General features: G+C 42.7%; 1 protein-coding gene across 1 annotated transcript in view; it reads left to right on the top strand.

Moving 5' to 3' along the window:
- Window positions 1–20,073, top strand: part of SUGCT (succinyl-CoA:glutarate-CoA transferase) — a 503,164-nt gene that overhangs the window by 437,101 nt on the left and 45,990 nt on the right. The window contains exon 13 of the mRNA XM_065399115.1: window positions 2,361–2,424. Coding sequence (XP_065255187.1) covers window positions 2,361–2,424 — 64 coding nt within the window. The remainder of the gene's footprint in view (window positions 1–2,360; window positions 2,425–20,073) is intronic.

Genomic DNA, 20,073 nt, shown 5'->3' with positions numbered 1-20,073 from the left:
TTTCGTGCGAGATGGATGAGGTGATACAATTGGGACCGCGGGGTTTTGTCTTCCTGGTACCTCCAACCGTGATACTGCTGGGCCCGCACTGCTGTCGTTACCCCAGATCTGGCCAGGATCTCTGCTTTCAGCTGGGGGTAGTCTGCCGCAGCCTCTTCAGGCAGACCATGGTAGGCCTTCTGGGCCTCTCCACACAGGAATGGGGCAAGGATGCCAGACCACTGATCTCGAGGCCAGGCCTCCCGTAGGGCTGTCCTCTCAAAGGCCAGAAGGTATGCCTCTACATCATCCTCCCGTGTCATTTTCTGCAGCCAATGGCTGGCCCGTATGAGCTGCGTCCCATCATGGCCACGATTCAGCTCTGTAAGGGACTTTACCTGGTTTACCAGTTCCCACAACATAGCTCGGTCTTGAGCAGCCTGGTCCATCAGCAGGCGATTAGTCTCCTGCTGCAGCCGCACTGCCTCCTGTTGGGCGGCTGCCTGGACACGGGTAGCCTCCTGCTGGGCCGCCGTAGCATGTATCAGTGCCCGCACTACGTCATCCATTGTGGTGAAAAAAAAATAAACCCTCTCCCTTTTTTTTGTTTGTTTTTTTTGTTTTTTTAAATCACCCTCCTTCTTCCGCCGCGCTGTGCACCCCAAGATCCCACCCCTGACACCAGTGTGACAAAGTTCCTCCTCTATCTTGGTGGGTCCTGCGCTTATTGGCGGATTTTCTTGCCTCAGAGATTCACCATGTGGGTTGGGGAACAGCCCAGAAACCTTCCCCTCTGGAAGAACCCACAGTCCAGGTCAATTGGGAGGTTTGGGGGGAACCCGGGCCCACCCTCTACTCCGGGTTCCAGCCCAGGGCCCTGTGGACTGCAGCTGTCTATAGTGCCTCCTGTAACAGCTTCATGACAGCTACAACTCCCTGGGCTACTTCCCCATGGCCTCCTCCAAACACCTTCCTTAGTCTCACCACAGGACCTTCCTCCTGGTGTCTGATAACGCTTGTGCTCCTCAGTCCTCCAGCAGCACACCCTCTCACTCTCAGCTCCTTGCACCTCTTGCTCCCAGCTCCTCACACTCGCACCACAAACTGAAGTGAGCTCCTTTTTAAAGCCCAGGTGCCCTGATTAGCCTGCCTTAATTGATTTTAGCAGCTTCTTCTTAATTGACTCCAGGTGTCCTAATTAGCCTGCCTGCCTTAACTGGTTCTAGCAGGTTCCTGATTACTCTAGTACAGCCCCTGCTCTGGTCACTCAGGGAACAGAAAACTACTCATCCAGTGACCAGTATATTTGCCCTCTACCAGACTCCTGTACCCCACTGGTCTGGGTCTGTCACAATACCTTATTTGAAATTAATTGCTTTAAAACTGAAAAAAAAATAATCAAGGGCATCTGAAACCATTCAATGTCTATACTGGCTAAAAATGTGCTTACTGGGGGTTTCATCCACAGTTGCATGGAGGGTGGTTTGAGCGGAGTGCCAGTGAATCTGTGACTATGCAGAGCCACCTATCAAATCCATGTCTCATCATGTCAGGTTACTACTCTTTGTGCAGATTTAGCCCTGCTGGCTGGCATATTTGAGGGAGTGAGTGGCGGGGCAGAGCCAAGCCTTTGTCCACTTTCTGTCCACTCCCTGCCTATTATTATTTATTAGTAGTAGTAAATAATTATATTATGATACACCTCTACCCCGATATAACGCGACCCGATAAAACACGAATTCGGATATAACGCGGTAAAGCAGCGCTCCGGGGAGGAGGGGGGCGGGGCTGCGCACTCTGGCGGATCAAAGCAAGTTCGATATAACACGGTTTCATCTATAACGCAGTAAGATTTTTTGGCTCCCGAGGACAGCGTTATATCGGGGTAGAGGTGTAGTACCCAAAGGCCTAGGGCCCCATTGTGATGGGGCTATACAAACACAGAAAAGAACCAATCACTGCCCGAAGGGTTTAAAAGCTAAAGATGGTGAGAGCTCATCTACTCGGACTTAACCCTGCACACCTGTAGCCAAGATCTAAATGTCTATGCATTCAGTAAGAATATCTGCAGTAAAGCCTTCTAGTGATTTCCAATAATATTACAACTTGGGGATTAAACTGAAAAAAAATAAGGTCAACATTTTCAAACTGAAGTACTTAACATTAGACACAAAACAACTTATTTAAGCACTTATTTAGATACATAAATAAGTCTAACATTAAGGTACTTCATTTTGACAGTGTTGGCCTGCAGCTAATTGAAAGTTTTAGTGAATTAATATTTTCCATAATGTCTTTTTGTGACAGTACTGATGTTGCCGATTTTCATTTTGAGTCTACTAATTAATTACATTTGTGGTTTATGTATGTGCTTTTTTTAGGTGCTGCACAATGGACTTATCATGGAAATGGATCATCCAACAGTAGGGAAGATAGCTGTTCCAGGTTGGAATATTTAATTTTTCTTTCTAAATAGAACTTTTGAAAAAATGAAGTGATGTGTCCTGGCATTTCAGTCTTGTGAATGGATGTTTGACTGACAGTTGACACCTATGCCCATGTTTGTTCTAGTAGCAGGGCAATGGGTATATATTGGACCAGTTCATGAATTTGGTAGTTCGCGTCTCCTAAAATATGAACATGACTTTGATAGTGTTTGCAAACCCCCATTGTTAGAAATATTACCGTTAAAGCATCTATGTGAATATGGTTTTGATTTAGGTTTACTCTGACTGTTGCGTAAACTCTGCTTTTGGGCCTTTTTATTGTAAAAGCAAAACAAAAAAGGGGCCACTCATCCTGAAGCATGGGCTTTTGCTTGACAGCAGGCTCTGCAATGAAAAAGTCTGGTTAGCTGTTCTTACTTCTTTACCAAGGAGTTTCTGAGGACTATAGGAGATGTGAACAGGCCCTTTATGTTTCTTTCTAATTGAGACTGGACAAGCTATCATAGTTGGCCTAAGTCTTCTTCCACTGAAGTAAATGGTAAACTCTTATCGATTTCAATAGGAGCAGTTAGGTCAATGCTGAACACTCAAATCTTGCTGCTTCCCTACACCTTCCTTTCTCACATATTTCCCTTTCCCCCCTCCATGCAGAGCATCTTTCAGCTTTATTTTTATAATGTCATCTCTTTATGTAAAAACGTTCAGTGCCAAATACCAGCCTCTGATACATGCACCCAATTCCCATCAATTTCAGCTCAGTTGCACACACATAACTGTAGGAAGAATTTGACCCATAAAGTTTTTCTTAAGTTGCACATCCTGGAGTCACACATTTACAGAAAAGAGTTTTTTGAGAGGAATGAACCCCATATGATTCAATATTTTCCTGCATGAATAATTTTTTTGTCTGCTTCATTTTTGGTCTTTGTCACACATTGTGGTCCACATTTGGGCCTCACCAGGTTGAGAAGTTTGGGAGAAAATACTCTAATATGTTTCCACAATTCAAATGAGCGTTTATGAAAATGCACCTCTTAATATTTTACTCTTCAAGAAAAAAGTTTAATCCCTTTTGTCTATCTATAATGAAAAGACAAGCAAGGTTTTTGGTTTCAATTGAAAAAAAAAACAGGTAGAAAAGCCTTGCAGATGGCAACAGGAAAAGTGTGTAAATTTTCATGTTGCATGCAATACATAATCTATCTTTGAGAAAGAAAATACTCCTTCAGGGGCAAAGTTAAACTGCAAGAAGAGAAAGGAGATGAAAGGAATGTTCTAATGTCTGTCAGCAGAGATAGAAAGCACTGGCAGGAAAGAAAGTTTTCACATAGGTAAGCTACAGTACTTCCCAAATCCTTATGTTTTTTTTTACTTTATTAAAACTCAAAACTTGTGACAGTGCAGTGAAACTAAAATAAATCATCTTATTCTCTAACGGTTTGCTATTTAGATGGGCTTCTATGAAGGGCTTTTTGTATTAAAGCAGATGGCTGAAACGATCATTGGACAGTTGAACAGGAAAAGCAGAATTACTTCCTATCTTGGCATGGAGCAGGGGAAGGAGGGTAAACATAATGACACTGTATGGCTCTGCCCATAACTTGGAAATGACATTAAGAGCTTGATTACTGTTGATGGTAGACCTTAGGAGCATCCTCCAATTACCCAGGTCAGAGATACATCTTTGGCTTAGAGTGAAAACTGCACCAAAGCAACCTCCAGTAGGCAATCCCATCCTCAACATCCATTTAAAAGTATTTCTAAGTAGTTTCCAGTGCAATTATATTCAACTGTTAGATAGAGACCACCTCCACTGTATGAATGGTTTCTACTTGAAGTTGCTTAAAACAGATTTCAATATAGATGCTGGACAATGAATCTTATATTGCAAACATATATATATATCCATAATAGTATTGGGGGGAGCCTATGGGCCCTAGACCAAACTGGAATGACTGTTATCTCTGGTCCACATCTAGACAAATTTTAATAGATGAAATAGATGAAGCAGACATCACACCTGAAGTTCTTGACAGATAGCCTTTTGTGTTGCTAAGCAAAGTTCCGAATGCAGCAATACACTTATTAGGAATGAGTGAGTACTCATGCTGGAAGATTTTTATCATTTAATTTTGTGGCTGGCCTCTGTCTTTCTATTATATTGGATTGAACCAACACCCTTATCCAAACACCCCCAGACTGTGGGTGAGTTCAAATACAGATCTGGGTCTTCATTTGGGGTGAAATCTTGGCTCCCTTAAGTTAATAGGAATTTTGCCATTTACTTCAGTGAAGCTAGGAATTCACCTTTGAATTTTATGATGTAGGCCCATATCTTGATTTTAATTATCTTTTGAATATTGCTTATAGGGCTACTACATTTGGTTTTTCTTCCATTTAAAGGCAGGATTCTGAATGCTTCCTTCTTGTTGTAGTCCCCAGTTGAGATATACTGTATGCCAATGAGAGATGGCAAGCATTAGTTCTGTATGTTTTCCCATGCTCTTAAGGTATTTAATACTTAGAACAACACATCAGGTGTTGATGAGTTTTCATGGTGGAGGAGGTAAATTGTTAGAAATATATTTGTATTCATTTGTGTTGTTTTTAGTCAAGATATAACTTAATAGTTTGGTATTTTCTACTTCTAGAAGGGTGGTAATATTACTCTTTATTTAAGAACATCTTTGTACATACATGCTACTGCTATTAGTAAAAGTATTGTTAAGATCTTCTTGTATAGATTTAGATATAGATCTTAGATATAGAAGAAGGAAGCTCATTTGTTCTGACTGGAGAGATGGTTTTGCAGAAAGCTGTAAGAGAATTTTTAAAAAGATGAATAAAAATGTGTGTGGTTCTTTGCAGGTTGATTGTTTTTACCTGGTCTTAATTAACATCTTCATTCAGCACTCAGATACCACAGCTGTAGATGCCATATAAGAATCTAGTGAGATGGATGGATACACAGAGATCTGGAAGAGGAGTTAAATATGTTTAAGAAAATGATTGGAAAGCACTACAGACCCTTTGAGGACAGAAAAATAATGGAAGAGAGAGGTTAGCTATAGGGGACAACCCAGATCTCACTGGATGGTACTGGGGCAGCCAAATTAAACGAGTGAACAAAGTTGAGGAAGCCTTGGAATCTTATTTAATCCCAAACTCTTCTGTTGAAGAACATCAATTCATTTTACACCAAAACAGCATTTTCTCTTGCTTTGTGTGGGCCACTGGGCAATGTATTTGTAATGGCTACATAGGGTATAATATACACCGACCCCTATTTGTTTTTATAGCATGAACTATTGTCCAAATCTGTCCAATTATGGTATATTTCATATATGACTTTGAAAGCCCAAATAACAACTTTCCCAACATCTGCATTATCCAAGATACCATTTGGCCTTTCAAAACTTGCCTTTTATCACTAATTTTTTTTTAAATAGTTCAACAACAACAACAAAAACCTAAACCTGACAGACAGAAATGTATACAATCCACTTTATTAACCTTTTAAGGTAGAAACACTCATGAGCATATCTGTTGGATGAGCTTGACAGGTCGGCTGTCCAAGCCTGACACCATTGGTTTGAAAATGGAGTTTTCGGTCTCCTAGATGACCTGCCTGCCAAGGCTGATGAGCCCTACTTTCCAAACAAGATTTATTTTAAGGTGGTCTTTATTTGCCTTGAACATCCTCATCATAGGGCCTAAGAGGCATGGTTGAAATTTGGAAAGGCCAGTATGGATTCATGCCAGAAAGGATCACAATTGATGCCATATTTGTGCTACAAATTCTCATGGAGACATTCACAGAAAAGAGATGGCAATTGGATGTGGTCTTTGTGGATCTGGAGAAGATGTGCAATTGTGTACCAAGAGAATTAGTTTGGTGGAGTTTGCAACGGAGAAGCATGCCAGAAGGATATGTCTATCTTATCCAGGATATGTATGATGGAGTGATTACTGTAGTCAAACTAAAAGGGGCTACAGTAGAGAATTTCCAGTAAATGCTGGCCTGCAATGGGTTCAACATTGAGCCCCGTTGTGTTTGCAGATATCATGGATGTGATAAGTGAGAGTCTATGGGGAGAGGTGCCTTGAAACATGCTGTTTGCTGATGTAATGATATATGTGTGAAACTTTGAACAGTGGCAACTTAGTTTTGAGTGGGCTGGACTTAGAGTGAAGGGGAACAGTCCTATATCTTGCATTCTGGCACAGGCTTCCTTCAGTGTTTTGAGATTATTTATATGTGTTTGAAGGATTGATCCAGACTCAGTGCAGTATTCCTTTTTGGTGCAGACTCAGCCTCTGTGGGCTAAGCAAGTCACCTTACATATGGTTCATCTTTTCCATGAAACAGGACAAAAGCTCCTCCCACTTGAATCTGGGGCTATGTTCAGAGCATCTACACTGATTAGCCAACCCACTATGTAGAACTGTCCCTTTTTCCTGTATTACTTCTCTTGTCATTGTGGATTACAAATATATTGTGTGAAAAGAAGAGAAGAATATTTTTGTTCATAATCAGCCTGTTCCTACTGTCCGATTCATTCATGGGTGTCATAGTCTAGGACTGGTTACATCATAGGTGGTTCCATGATAGCAAGTTGTTATATCACAGTTACAGAAAAATAATGGACATCTGGTTAAGGGACAGGATGGGGTGTCAGGAAATCTGGATTGTCTTCTTTTTTGTGCCACAGACGACTTTGGGTCAAAATAACAATTACATACTTAACAGGAGTGTTGTTTTGAGTCTTAATTTATTAACATTTGAAAAACACTTTGCTATCTTCAGAAGGAAGGTGTTATTGAAATGTCAAGTGCTTTTTTGATATATTTATTTTGCCCAGGAAAACAAGGCAGGCTGATTATAAAGGAGAAAACTGCGATGGGATTTCCTTGTATTGAATCAACTTGCCAGAAACCTCAGACTGTTGTTAACTATGCCATCGTCTTTTCAATCTTTTAGTGTTGGGAAAGGGGGGAAGATTCAGTAGGACTAGATATATGGCAGAGACTGTTCATTGAAAAGTGCTGTCCTGCATTGAGGGATTTTGCAGGAAATTAAAGAAATCTGCGCTACGATACATTGTTTCCTGCAGCTAGGAGATCTCGCGCTACGGGAACAACAACAAAATAAAACATCCCAGCAATTCTCTACAAGAGCCCCTGCCTGAACTTCTGATCCTGTCTGCTTCTCATCACACATTCTTGGTGTGTTTTTGTGTGTGCGCGTGTGCATAGCTAATGTTGACTGAAAAATTTTAATTTCACTTCACTATTTATGGCACATTGGAGACAAACAGCTTCACCAGCATTACCGTTACCTCATTCGCCTTTTTTAGTCATCAGCGCTGACTGTTTATGTCTTTTACATTTGCAGAGCTGATTTCAATTTTGAGGAATTCAGTACCATTGCAGGAACTCCGCAGAAATGATGTATGTCATCTCACTTGGCTATCCTCAAAATACTTTACAAAAAAATCTTTAAAATATATATAAACAGTAGATTGGTACTGATTGCAAAACCAGAAATGAGGTAGTGGGGAAGGTAAGGAATATGTTCTGAGTTTGGGGATTGTTCAGAAGAGTAAAGGACTTTAAAAAAAAAAATAGTGTGATATTTTAATTTGGAATGTGATAGCATTTCTTTTAAAGTGAAGGATAAATAGTAAACCTCCTTACTCCTCCGGCATATGTTTTCTTAGCATTTTTTAAAGTGCTTTACCCCCCCTAAACAGTAGAATGGCCTTTGCACCTTAATCAATGCTTCCCCACTTACTAGGGAAGAATAAGTAAGCTGCCTCTTACCTAGGGTGACCAGATGTCCTGATTTTATAGGGACAGTCCCGATTTTGGGGGCTTTTTCTTATATAGGCATCTATTATCCCCCCAACCCCTGTCCCGATTTTTTACACTTGCTATCTGGTCACCCTACTCTTACCCATTGCTATGACTTCCATTCTTGGGGACCATCACACCTTTCCCTGAATCCAGATTGGCTGTGCATGCATCCTACGCATCACTATGGCATGGACTGGAACTAGGAATTTTATGTTCCGCAGACAGCAGTTCTGTCAGCTGAGCCAATAGTGAGTCTGCCCTTGTGTTAAGCTCGTCTCAGCTGGAAATTGCTCTTTGCAGACCTTAGAGTTTTTATTTAAGTCTCTCTTTAGGTAATATACATATGTGGCAGTCAAAGCAGTTTTTTTATAGCACGTTTCTTTCTGCTTTTGAAGTCAAAATGACAGAAGGATATTTTCTTAAAACAAAAGAGAGCACTCCCACCTATTCTGTATGATACAGTACTGAATAAAATAAAACTTGTGAGTGTAACTCTGCATATTATTTAGGCAGTAGTTTTACTGCTAAGGATGAAAAGATTTTCATTATTTTTTTCTCCATCTACAGTGAGTTACTATCTGGCTTTCTTTGTTTTACACTAGAAACTTTTCCAATGATACAAATAAACAAAAATATCACTTTTCTGCACTCAGTCATACATCTGAATCAAACTAAAGAAATGGAATTATTTAGGCAACCATTTTGGCTAAAGCGTTATCCTCTCACCAGAGGTAACATTTATTGCAGCTGTCATATGTGTCTCTGGAATTCAGTTTTGTTTAGGAACAAAAAACAATATTTTTGTTGTTTTGCACAAAATAGTCCCTCACCTCTGCCCGTTCAAATAGCTCAGAAAGCACTTTCTATCCCCTTCCTCTGTGACCAAGCACAGCCAGGTGCTCACACAGCACAGGGTGTGTGATTGTAAAGATATAGATGTGTGCCTCGGGTGCATTGTAAAACAGCCAAATTACTTCAGCGCCCATAAATTGCAAGTATATCTTTATGATCTTTAATAATTATTGGATAAGAAAAAGAATCCACTGTCAATTCAAAAGTTTAGTTTAATTAAATGTCAGAATATGTTTTAAACATTTAGACAATTTCCCGTAATCCTAGAACACTGGGATGAGTGTACAAGTCCTCTTGCATGCACCCACCACATATCTTCCTAACAAACAAGCCCTACCCCCCATTTCCAAAAAGAGCCCTCCATAGCCCTATCCCAGGAGTGGAGTGAATGGCTGGATTTAAATTGTTATAAGTGAGCATATTTTCATAGATGTTAAGGCCAGAAGTGACCATAAGATCATCTAGTCTGTCCTCTTGTATAGAATTTCATCCAGTTACCTGCTGTACTGGGCCCAATAACTTGTGTTTGACTAAAGCATAGCTTACAATAAGGCATCCAGTCTTGATTTGAAGACATACAGAGATGGGGAATCCACTACTTCCCTTGGTAGTTTGGGCCAATGGTTAATCACTCTCTCTGTTAAATATGGGTACATCTACACAGCAGGAAAAAAACCCTGCGGCAGTGAGTCTTGGAGCCTGAGTCAATTGACTTGGGCTTGTGGGGTGTGTGTAGACATTTGGACTTGGGCTGGAGCCTGGGCTCTGAGACCCAGTGAAGGGGAGGGCCTTATAGCCCGGGCTCCTGCCCGAGCTTGAACATCTACACGTATTTTTGGCCACATAGCACAAGCCGAAGTCAGTTGAATCAGGCTCTGAGACTCACTGGCATGTTTGTTTGTTTGTTTTTTACTTTGTAGACATACCCCAAGTGTGCCTTATTTCTAATTTGAATTTATCTGGCTTTAACTTTCAGCAATTGGGTTTTGTATGCCTTTCTCCTCTGGATTAAAGAGTTCTTTAGTACGCAATGTTTTCTCCCCATGAATGAAAGCACTTCTTACCTTTCTTGTTGAAAAGCAAGATAGATTGAGCTTTGTAAGTCCTATGTTGTAAGGTGTAAGTGTGTTTGTACACACACATACTGAGAACATATAAAGTGTTCACTTTACTGATTAAATCTTTATATTTCATATAAAATGTGTGTGTATTTATATATATATACACATCCATATATATATTTTACACTTAATTTCAAAAAGTTATATAAGTACAGAGTGTCAGTGGAGAGAGAGGTTTTTTCTATATAGAAATTACATAATGGGAAGGTACAATATAAAGATTTGAGCAGCAAAATGAGCATGTTAGGAAGTCCACAGGAGAGGCATAAGAGGGACTAGCAGAGGTTGGAATCAGCAGCAAAGCAGTACGGTGTTCTTCACACCATCTAGATGAATCTAAATAAATTTGATTTTAATTTTCTCTGACTTTTTATTCTCAGGTTGGAATCTGATTAAAAAGCATTAGAAGAATTTTCTATCTGTGGTGACCACCACTTTCTTTTGTGTGTCTTAATTTACAGTACAGCTTGTCTAGATTAATTTCCATTTTGGTGTTAATATTTTCCATTGATAGGCCTCTGTAGTGATTGGTTTATATGTTTAGGTCTATCTCTGGATAGAATAATTTTAGAGACTTTTTTTTGAATGAAAGCTTTTTTGGCACCCTAATTTAAGGCTCTTGAATCCAGTTTGTCATTCTGAGGTTGTTATTTAAAATGTTAATAACTATTCTTTGCCCTTTTGTATTTCCTCTTCACTGGGCAAGTCCGCTAAACTAAGGTTATTTCTTTTCTTTCTGCATTTATATTGAAAAGAATAAAAAAAGCAAGAAGACATTTTGGACTATGATGTACTCCTCTATTTTTAAGGTGTCATAATTTAAGAATCTCTTGCTTACATCATCTCACATTTAATAGGAGGTGAGGAAGGATGCACTAGCATAGCACTTGGCATAGTGCACTAGCATAGTCTTGCTGCACCAGAGACTTTCTGTGTGACCGTACGCAAGTCACTTTGCTTCTCTATGCCTCAGTTCCCCATCTGTAAAATGTGGATAAATAGCAGGGCCCTACCTCACAGAGATATTGTGAGAATAAATTCATTAGATTGTGAGGCACTCAGATACTGCAATGATGGGTCATGTAACTACCTTAGACAGATAGAAAAAATCTTCTTCATCCCCTAACCTGACCTACACAATATTTGAAGACAACATTCCTTTATTTGTGGCCAGGGCCAGATTAATGCAGGGGCTTTCGGGGCTGCAGCCCAGGGCCTTGGGCTAAGAGGGGCCCTGCAAAAATAAATCCATAATTATATACAATTCAGTGGTCACCAACCCATCGATCATGATTGACTGGTCGATCCTGGAGCCGCTGCCAGTCGATCACAATCTCCGGGCCGCTAAAAGTCCAGTGGCGCAGCAGGGCTCAGGCAGGCTGCCTGCATGCCGTGGTCTCACGTCGCTCCTGGAAGTGGCCGGCAGCTGGCACGTCTCTGCAGCCCTTGGTGGCGGTGGGGGGGTGGGAGGCAGCTCCACATGCTGCCCCCACCCCCAGCACCGTCCCCGCAGCTCCCATTGGCCGGGAACCAATTTTAAGTTTTAAGACTGAAATGTAACAACAGAACGGCTTTATGTTAATTAAAAGGCAAGTTTAGTATAGCATTAATAGCCTTGATGCCATAATTGTGATCATTTTGTTTTAAATTAGGAAAAAGACTTGTATACAGGGGCCCCACAATATCTAATAGCCCCGGGCCCACAGGAGAGTTAATCCGAGTCTTTTTGTGGATTTAGCAGAAATTGGTTGAATAGGGAAGAGGGGGGCAATATCAAGTGTGGAGAGAGAGAGAGAGAGAGAGGGAGAGACCTATCTCATAGAACTGGAAGGGACCCTAAAAGGTCATCAAGTCCAGCCCCCCGCCTTCACTAGCAGGACCAAGTACTGATTTTGCCCCAGATCCCTAAGTGGCCCCCTCAAGGATTGAAAACTCAACCCTGGGTTTAGCAGGCCAATGCTTTAAGCTCAGTTTTTATCCTTAACTGTGGAGAAGCTATTACTTGTCCATACTGCTTTATGCCCTTCTTGTTGCTTATCCAAGTTAAATATATTTAACTTTTGAAATCTTTCTTCCTAGTCAGTTGGTCTAAAATTCTGATCATTTTAGCTGATCTTCCTTGTACTCCCCACAGCTTTTTTCTATTAATGTTGTGCCTGAAACTGAATCCCAGGTGTGGTTGCATCAGAGCAGAGTTAAGAAAGACTATTGTTGCCTAGCATGGTGATATTAGATGCTTCTGCATGCATGGTTAAAAATTGCATTGACCTGTGCTGCTGTCATGTTGTATTTCAAATTTACATTTAATTTGCTTTCCAGTGTCATCACAAAGTCTATGCCAATGTCACTATTTTCTGCACTTTTCTTTCCCATAAATATTTGTGTTTCAGATTATTTTTCCTCAGATGTGTATTTTTCTAATATGAATAGAAGAATAGATCATGCACTCATGCTTCTAATCTTTAGGTTGCTTTGTGTGGTCCAGTGAATTTTGATTATTTGATTTGATCAAGTTGTATGCATTCATTCTACCCACCTACCTATCAACTCCAAACCCAATGTTTTGTACTTATGCCTGTCCATCCATCCATCCAGTTTTGTACAGCACCTACCATTATAATATCTGAGCGCCTCCTACATTAATTAGATTGACATAGCAAGGCCCATAACAGAATTCCTGGGGTCTTCGGCTCTTCTCTTTTTTTGAGTATAGGAAGCGCTGCATTGTATAACTTTTAACTGTTATTTCTTTTGTTTTTTTGTGGGCTTTTAGGGAGTGCACAGGTGGTTGTTGTTGGAGTCAGTTGTGGAACAAGGGTGTTGAGGGATTTGGAGTGGTGAGAAATAGCGGTGGGGGATGGTAGAATGAAAGTTAGGATAAAGGGAGAGAGCCTGGGGCTAGAAGAGACAGTGAAGAGAAGACAGAGGGATAAATACTGTTTTCTCTCACCCTACTCTTTATGCTAAAGTGTTCTAGTTTTTCATGTTGAACGGGGGAAGAAATGAGAGAGGGACAAAGGTGCAGGCCTCTTTTCTCCTACATCCCCACCAACCTCTTTTATCCCTCACCAAATGCTTCCAAGTAATACCCTGAACAGTATCCCAGTTTTTCCACTCTGAATACATGACCATCCTGCAGAGGAAGGTAGGGCATTGGAGGGGAGTATAGGAGCGTAGGTGTAGGGCAGCTTGCAGCCTTACCAGTCACTCTGGGCACCAGCCACCGCTGTCTACAAATATTCAAAGTATCTAAATACCAGCGAACGATGAGGAATTATTTAGCTTTGTAAAAGGAGGTATAACTATGTGTAAAGGGATAAAATCAAGACAGAAAATATAACAGCCTGATCCAAAGTTGGTTGAAAGTCATTGGGCATTGGATCAGGGCCTGTATGAGAAAAAATGTTTCTCCTAATAGATCTGTTAGACTATGGAATAGTGTTTTTTAACATATTTAAAACTAGACTAGACTGAACAATGGTAAAAACAATTTACCCTTGATTTTAAAGCAGATAAGTCAGGTCGTTGGAGGGGAATGGATTTCACAAGTTGGTGTCCACTTATCCCTTAAAATTGAAACAGTTTAGGGCCTATGTCTTTTTAACCTAAACATTTGTGGCTGGTTTCCCCTATAAACAGGGCTTACTTCAATACTTCACTGTATTTGAACTAATGTAAAGACTAAATCTGACTAAGGAGCCTGTAAAACAGAATGAGATTTTAATATCTCCTACAGGGTAACAGCTGTTTTCAGAAACATGGTGTAAGAAACTATAAAGGCAAGAATAGTTGTCAGTAGAGGCTTTCTGATTTAAAAAACATTAAGTGACAGAGTTTCAAAGATGTATGTGTGTAATTATAGGGTTACCATATTTCAGCAAGCAAAAAAGAGGACGGGAGGAGCCCCGCCCCTGTCCTGCCCTAGCCCCGCCCCTGTCCCTCCCACTTCCCCCCCTCAGAACCCCCAACTCTCCCCCCGCTCCTTGTCCCCTGACTGCCCCCTCCTGGGACCCCTGCCCCTAACTGCCCCCCAGGACTCCACCCCCTACCTAAGCCTCCCTGCCTCTTGTCCCCTGACTGCCCCCTCCTGAGACCCTCCCCCCATCCTAACTGGCCCCCTAGGACTCTACCCCCTACCTGTACCCTGACTGCCCCAACCCTTATCCACACCCCTACCCCCAGACAGACCCCTGGGACTCCCACGCCCCATCCAACCACTCTCCACCCCCTGACAGCCCGCCCCCAGAACTCCTGACCCATCTAAACCCCTCTGCTCCCTGTCCCCTGACTGCTCCGATCCCTCTCCCCACCCCTGCCACCTGACAGCCCCCCCCCGAACTCCCAAACACCCCCCCCCGCTCCTTGTCCCCTGACTGCCCCCTCCTGGGACCCCTGCTCCTAACTGCCCTCCAGAACCCCACCCCCTACCTAAGCCTCTCTGTTCCTTGTCCCCTAACTGCCCCCTCCTAAGACCCCCCCCAATGCCCCCCAGCACCCTACCCCCTACCTGTACCCTGACTGCCCAAAACCTTATCCACACCCCCACCCCCAGAAAGCTCCCCCCCTGAACTCCCGACCCCCCCCGTCTCTTGACTGCCCCCTCCAGAACCTCCCTGTCCCTTCTCCGACCCCCTGGCCCCCTTGTTGTTGGCCTTCGCCTAATGTCTCTGTGAACTTGCTCAGGAACAGCCTGAGCCATTCGTCCCGGCACTCTGGGGAGCGGGGGAGGAGCTCCAGACTGCCGGAGGCGATCTGCGAATGCAGGGAGGGAGGGAGTGATCTCTGCTGCAGGGGAGAGGAGGAGGGGCTCTCTCTGGCTGTCGGAGCCCCATGTAAGTGGCACCATCCGGCCGGCTGCCCTGTTAGCCGCGCGCGCTCTGCTTGGGGGGGGGGGGGGGGGAAGTCCGGACATTTACAAATTCCCCCCGGACGCTATTTTTAGCTCAAAAAGCCGGACATGTCCGGGGGAATCCGGACGAATGGTAACCCTATCTTACCCATTTGCAATTGACAGACCTCATTTGTGCATAAAGACCCCAACTATGCGCACTAAGCAGATATTTCTGTTGCATGAGCACAGCCTTTTGAAAAAGTCTGACAGAAATGCATGTCTTTTAAAATCTGGCCCTAATTTCCCAACAGGAGTCATATTTGGGCTCAGTAATTTTGACAAGGGAGGCAGGTCTGGCTAGTATTCCAATTTCTCTGTTTCCAGCCACTCCAGGGAATACAGAAGCCAAGGATGAGACATGGATTTTAATAGTGGTAGTATGTTTACCTCTGCTGCTTTCCTAGCTAGCTAGTCAAGGATTAGTGGTTTAATTCCTGAAAGGGAATTTTTACTTCCTGGCTTTGATTATGCCCACAAATCAATGTCTTCATAGAATATCAGGGTTGGAAGGGACCTCAGGAGGTCATCTAGTCCAACCCCCTGCTCAAAGCAGGACCAATCCCCAGACAGATTTTTGCCCAGATCCCTAAATGACTCCCTCAAGGATTGAACTCACAACCCTGGGTTTAGCAGGCCAATGCTCAAACCACTGAGCTATCCCTCCCCTAACTAATAAACTAAGATTTATTAGTTGTTTTATTTCAAACCTGAGAGCAGGAGTTTAATGGTCTGCTCCTCAAATCTTGCTTTTTGCTAGGATTTCATGACAGTAAGCATGCGATCATCAGAGAATCTTTGACTTTTGAGTTGCCTCTCTCCTCCCCCTGCATTTCAGTCATTGATTCCAGTCTCCACCTACTACAGGGAAATATATCAAGAATTGGCAGATCGAGTGAAGCTCTAGTCTGGATGGACAATAGCATAGAATTCTGTCCTGAACTTCATTACCTTTTAAGTACTTTCTGGAATACTGAGAAGGAGGGTAGGGAAAACAAATACAGAAATTGTAAGTAATGCCTAAGGAGTCCCTTATCACAGCATAAGAACCTAGTGGTGAATCCTTGACACTTCCATCGGAACCCTTCACCTTCAGAGAGTTCTGAGCCTGAGAGCTGTCAAACAAAGCTAACTTCAGAGTTCCTAGAAGCTGGCACAATTTGAGTGATATCTTGGGAAGGAGTACTGCGGAAATGGATCTGAGGATCATAATGGATCACAAGCTAAATATGACTTAACAGTGTAGCACTGTTACAAAAAAAGCAAACATTATTCTGGGCTGTATTAGCAGGAGTGTTGTAAGCAAGACAAGTAAGTATTGTGTCCGGTTCTGAACACCACATTTCAGGAAAGATGTGGATAAATTCAAGAAAGTCCAGAGAAGAGCAACAAAAATGATTAAAGGTCTAGAAAACATGACCTATGAGGGAGGATTGAAAAAACTGGGGTTGTTTAGTCTGGAGAAGAGAAGACTGAGAGGGGACATGATAACAGTTTTCAAGTACATAAAAGATTATTACAAGGAGGAGGGAGAAAAATTGTTCTCCTTAACCTCTGAGGAGAGGACAAAAAGCAATGGGCTTAAATTGTACCAAGGGTGGGTTAGGTTGGACATTAGGGAAAACTTCCCAACTGTCAGGGAGGTTATGCAGTGGAATAAATTGCCTAGGAAGGTTGTGTAATCTCCATCATTGGAGATTTTTAAGGTTAGGCAAACACCTGTCAGAGATGGTCTAGAAAAATACTTAGTCCTGCCTTGAGTGCAGGGGACTGGACTAGATGGCCTCTTGAGGTCCCTTCCAGTCCTATGATTTTATGATACTTTATAAGAAAAAAAGAATAAATACACACGTGGTGAAAGCAGGGCCGGCTCTGGCTTTTTGGCTGCCCCAAGCAAAAAAAAAAACCTGCGGTGCGGCCGGAGCGCGGATGCAGGGGGACCGGCTGGGGGGGGGGGGAGGGAGAGGGAGAGGGAGCGGGCGGGAGAGAGAGATAAGGGGGCAGCCAGGGCTAATGCAGGGGCGCTGCCACGCGGCCCCTCCCGCTGCACCGCCTCCTGCCACCTGCCACGAGGGCTCCGCTCCAGTCGGCGGGGAGGGAAGGAAGAGGAGTGCCCTGCAGGGCACTCTGGTTCTCCGCGCCGCCGCCCCCTACAGGGCAGCCGGAGCGCAACAACAACAACAAAAAAGCGGCCGTGCCTCCCTAGGATTGGGCAGAATGCCGCCTCGAACAATCTGCCACCCCAAGCACCAGCTTGCTCAGCTGGTGCCTGGAGCCGGCCCTGGGTGAAAGGGTAACACCCTGGTGTGTGTTTGTGACTGTGAGACCACATGAACTGGCCAGGCAGTGAAGTACACTGCGTAGAGACCGAGTTGCCCTGTGACACTCCCACAGGAATTAGAAGAGGAAAGCTACACTGTATTTCCTGCTTTGACACAACTAGATTTTTATTGCCAAAATGGTTATCCATTCAGCTCATCACCATCCTCCACCACACCCTAGGTATGGAGCTGTTTTCTTTGTTAGTGGTTGTCTGCAGCTATTGTCTATGGCAGCATAGGCAGCACAGTGCTGTTGGGTGTCTTGAGCTAGACACCTGTAATTTCTCCAAAGCAACTGTAAGAAGCTGTAATCAGTTCATGTCCACTAGGACCTGCTGCTGGTTTAGGGAAGCCACTCACATCTGTGCATTCCACAGGCCCTTACAATGGGGTTACAGAATCAGGGCTTAAGAATCCCATCTCCAGGGGCTAAAGTAACTTAAGGGACTTACTGGTACACAGGGCAGCCAGGGTCCTGAGTGGGGGGGCTCAACTGGAAGGGACGGGGCCTCAGGCGGAAGGCCCTTCAGCGTGGCCCGGTGGCGATTTAAAGGACCCAGGGCTCCCGGGCGCCACTAGCGTTACCCTGGGACTCCGGCCGTGATTTAAAGGGCTTCAGCTGCAGTAGCTCCGGGCCCTTTTAAATTGCCGGCCTGGAGAAGCTGCCCCTTTTGGTCCCTCTCATCAGCGGCCCTGCCGGTACGGTCGGCGGTGTACCGGCACTTACCGGTACGCCATACCGGACCGGGCCGGCTTACTTTCACCTCTGCCCATCTCATAAGTGGGAATAAAAAGAGGCTACCTCAGAGAAAAACATAGAAATTATTGACAGCCAGTCAATTATCCTGTTATATCAGTCTGTCACTAGGGAGCTTTCAGCTTTTCACATGGACAGCTAGCACACAGGATGTCGAGCGCTACTGATTTACACTCAGGTTGCCGTGCAGTAAGTGTTCATGTAGACATGTCCTATGTCTCTTGTGTAATGGGGATGATTTGTAGGCAGTTGCTATGTTGCAGGGCATGAAATGTGATTAGAGTTTTTAAACAGTTCTAAAAGTCTGCTGTTCTCTTCCCTAGGAACACCCAGAAGTAAGTCAAAGTGCCACATAAGGTATATTTACAAAGTCTGAGCATAATTTTATTCTCACTTACACCAATTCAAATCAAGAGTAACACCAATGATGTCAAGAGAGTTATCTCAGGGTGACATTGATGTGAGAAGAGAATTAGGTGCTTTGGTGTATAAAATGCAGATAATTGGATGATGGTGACAGCTGTGAGTTTCAGAAAATAGAATCATATTTTATTTTACAAACATTTATTTCATCATCTAAAAATAGAAGTTTTATATAAAAAGATTACATTTATATTTACAATAATAATGCTTAGCTCTTACATCAGATATAGAACTTTTCATCTATAGAAGGAAAAACATTTTATAAAGAGACATTAGTATAATTATCCCTATTTCTACAGATGGGGTAACTGAAGCAAAGAAAGATGAAATAACTTGCTCAAAGTCACATAGCGTGTCAGTGGTAGAACATGTCTATGCTACAAGTGCTACAGCAGCACAGTTGCAGTGTAGACACTTACTACAGCGATGGAAAGGTTTCCCCCATCATTGTACTAAATCCACCCTCCCAAGAGGTGGTAGTTAGGTCAAAGGAAGAATTCTGCTAACCCCCAAATCTACAGTGGGGGTTAGGTCGCACTAAGTATGTAGCACAGGGTATGAAGTTTTTCTCAGCCCTGAGTAATGTAGCTGTTGACCTAAGTTTCAGACATAGACCAGGCCTCAGTCCAGTGTCTTAGCTCTTCAACCTATTTCTGGTGGGTCTACTTTTTTCTTTTGGTCTTTCAGCTTGAGAGCTTTAGTGCATGTGACATGTGAAGAGAGCTGTGAAATTGGACCACTAGGCCTCATCAATCCAGTTAGAATTGGTTTTTGTCATATAATTTGACGTTTCATTTACAAAGTGTGTCTCAAATATTCACCACCAAATAGCATCAAGGAACTTACATGTGCTGCTGCTGGCTTCTAAAGATTGCATTATTGAAGACAAATGCCTGAGAAAGTTGTGAATAAGTTTCAAATTCAGGCTAATTGTATTGTTAAAAAAATAATGTTGATTACAACGAAGTGTGAAAACCTCAGTAGACTCTCTCTCTATATATGAGGAAAATGTTTTTTGTAGTAGAATTTTTGGCTGAGTTAAGGCAACATTTTCAATGGTTTTGTACATATGATTGAATTTTTAAATTAGCTACAAGTTAATGAAAATATTCAGTGATGAACTTAACTGAGTCATAAAGCATGGTGCATACATTACGGTATGCAGGATAAAATAATATACATTGCATTATATATGATATTTTTGATATTTACATAGTGATATAAAGAGGGACCATGTTTTAAAGACTTCACACAAAAGACAAGAGTGTTTGAATGTTCAACCATAACTTTGGAAATTTCTCAATTTTTGAGTACTTAATTTCTCAGCCTCAATACTGCACTAATACTACTCTGTTGTATGAAATTCAGATTTATAGCTGCATAACATAATCAGTACCCAACTCTCTCTCTCCACCCAGCCCCTCCATCC

Source organism: Emys orbicularis, chromosome 2 (genome assembly GCF_028017835.1).
Source record: "Emys orbicularis isolate rEmyOrb1 chromosome 2, rEmyOrb1.hap1, whole genome shotgun sequence".
In the NCBI taxonomy this organism is placed as follows: domain Eukaryota; kingdom Metazoa; phylum Chordata; order Testudines; family Emydidae; genus Emys; species Emys orbicularis.
This window is presented reverse-complemented; position numbering and strand designations above follow the sequence as displayed.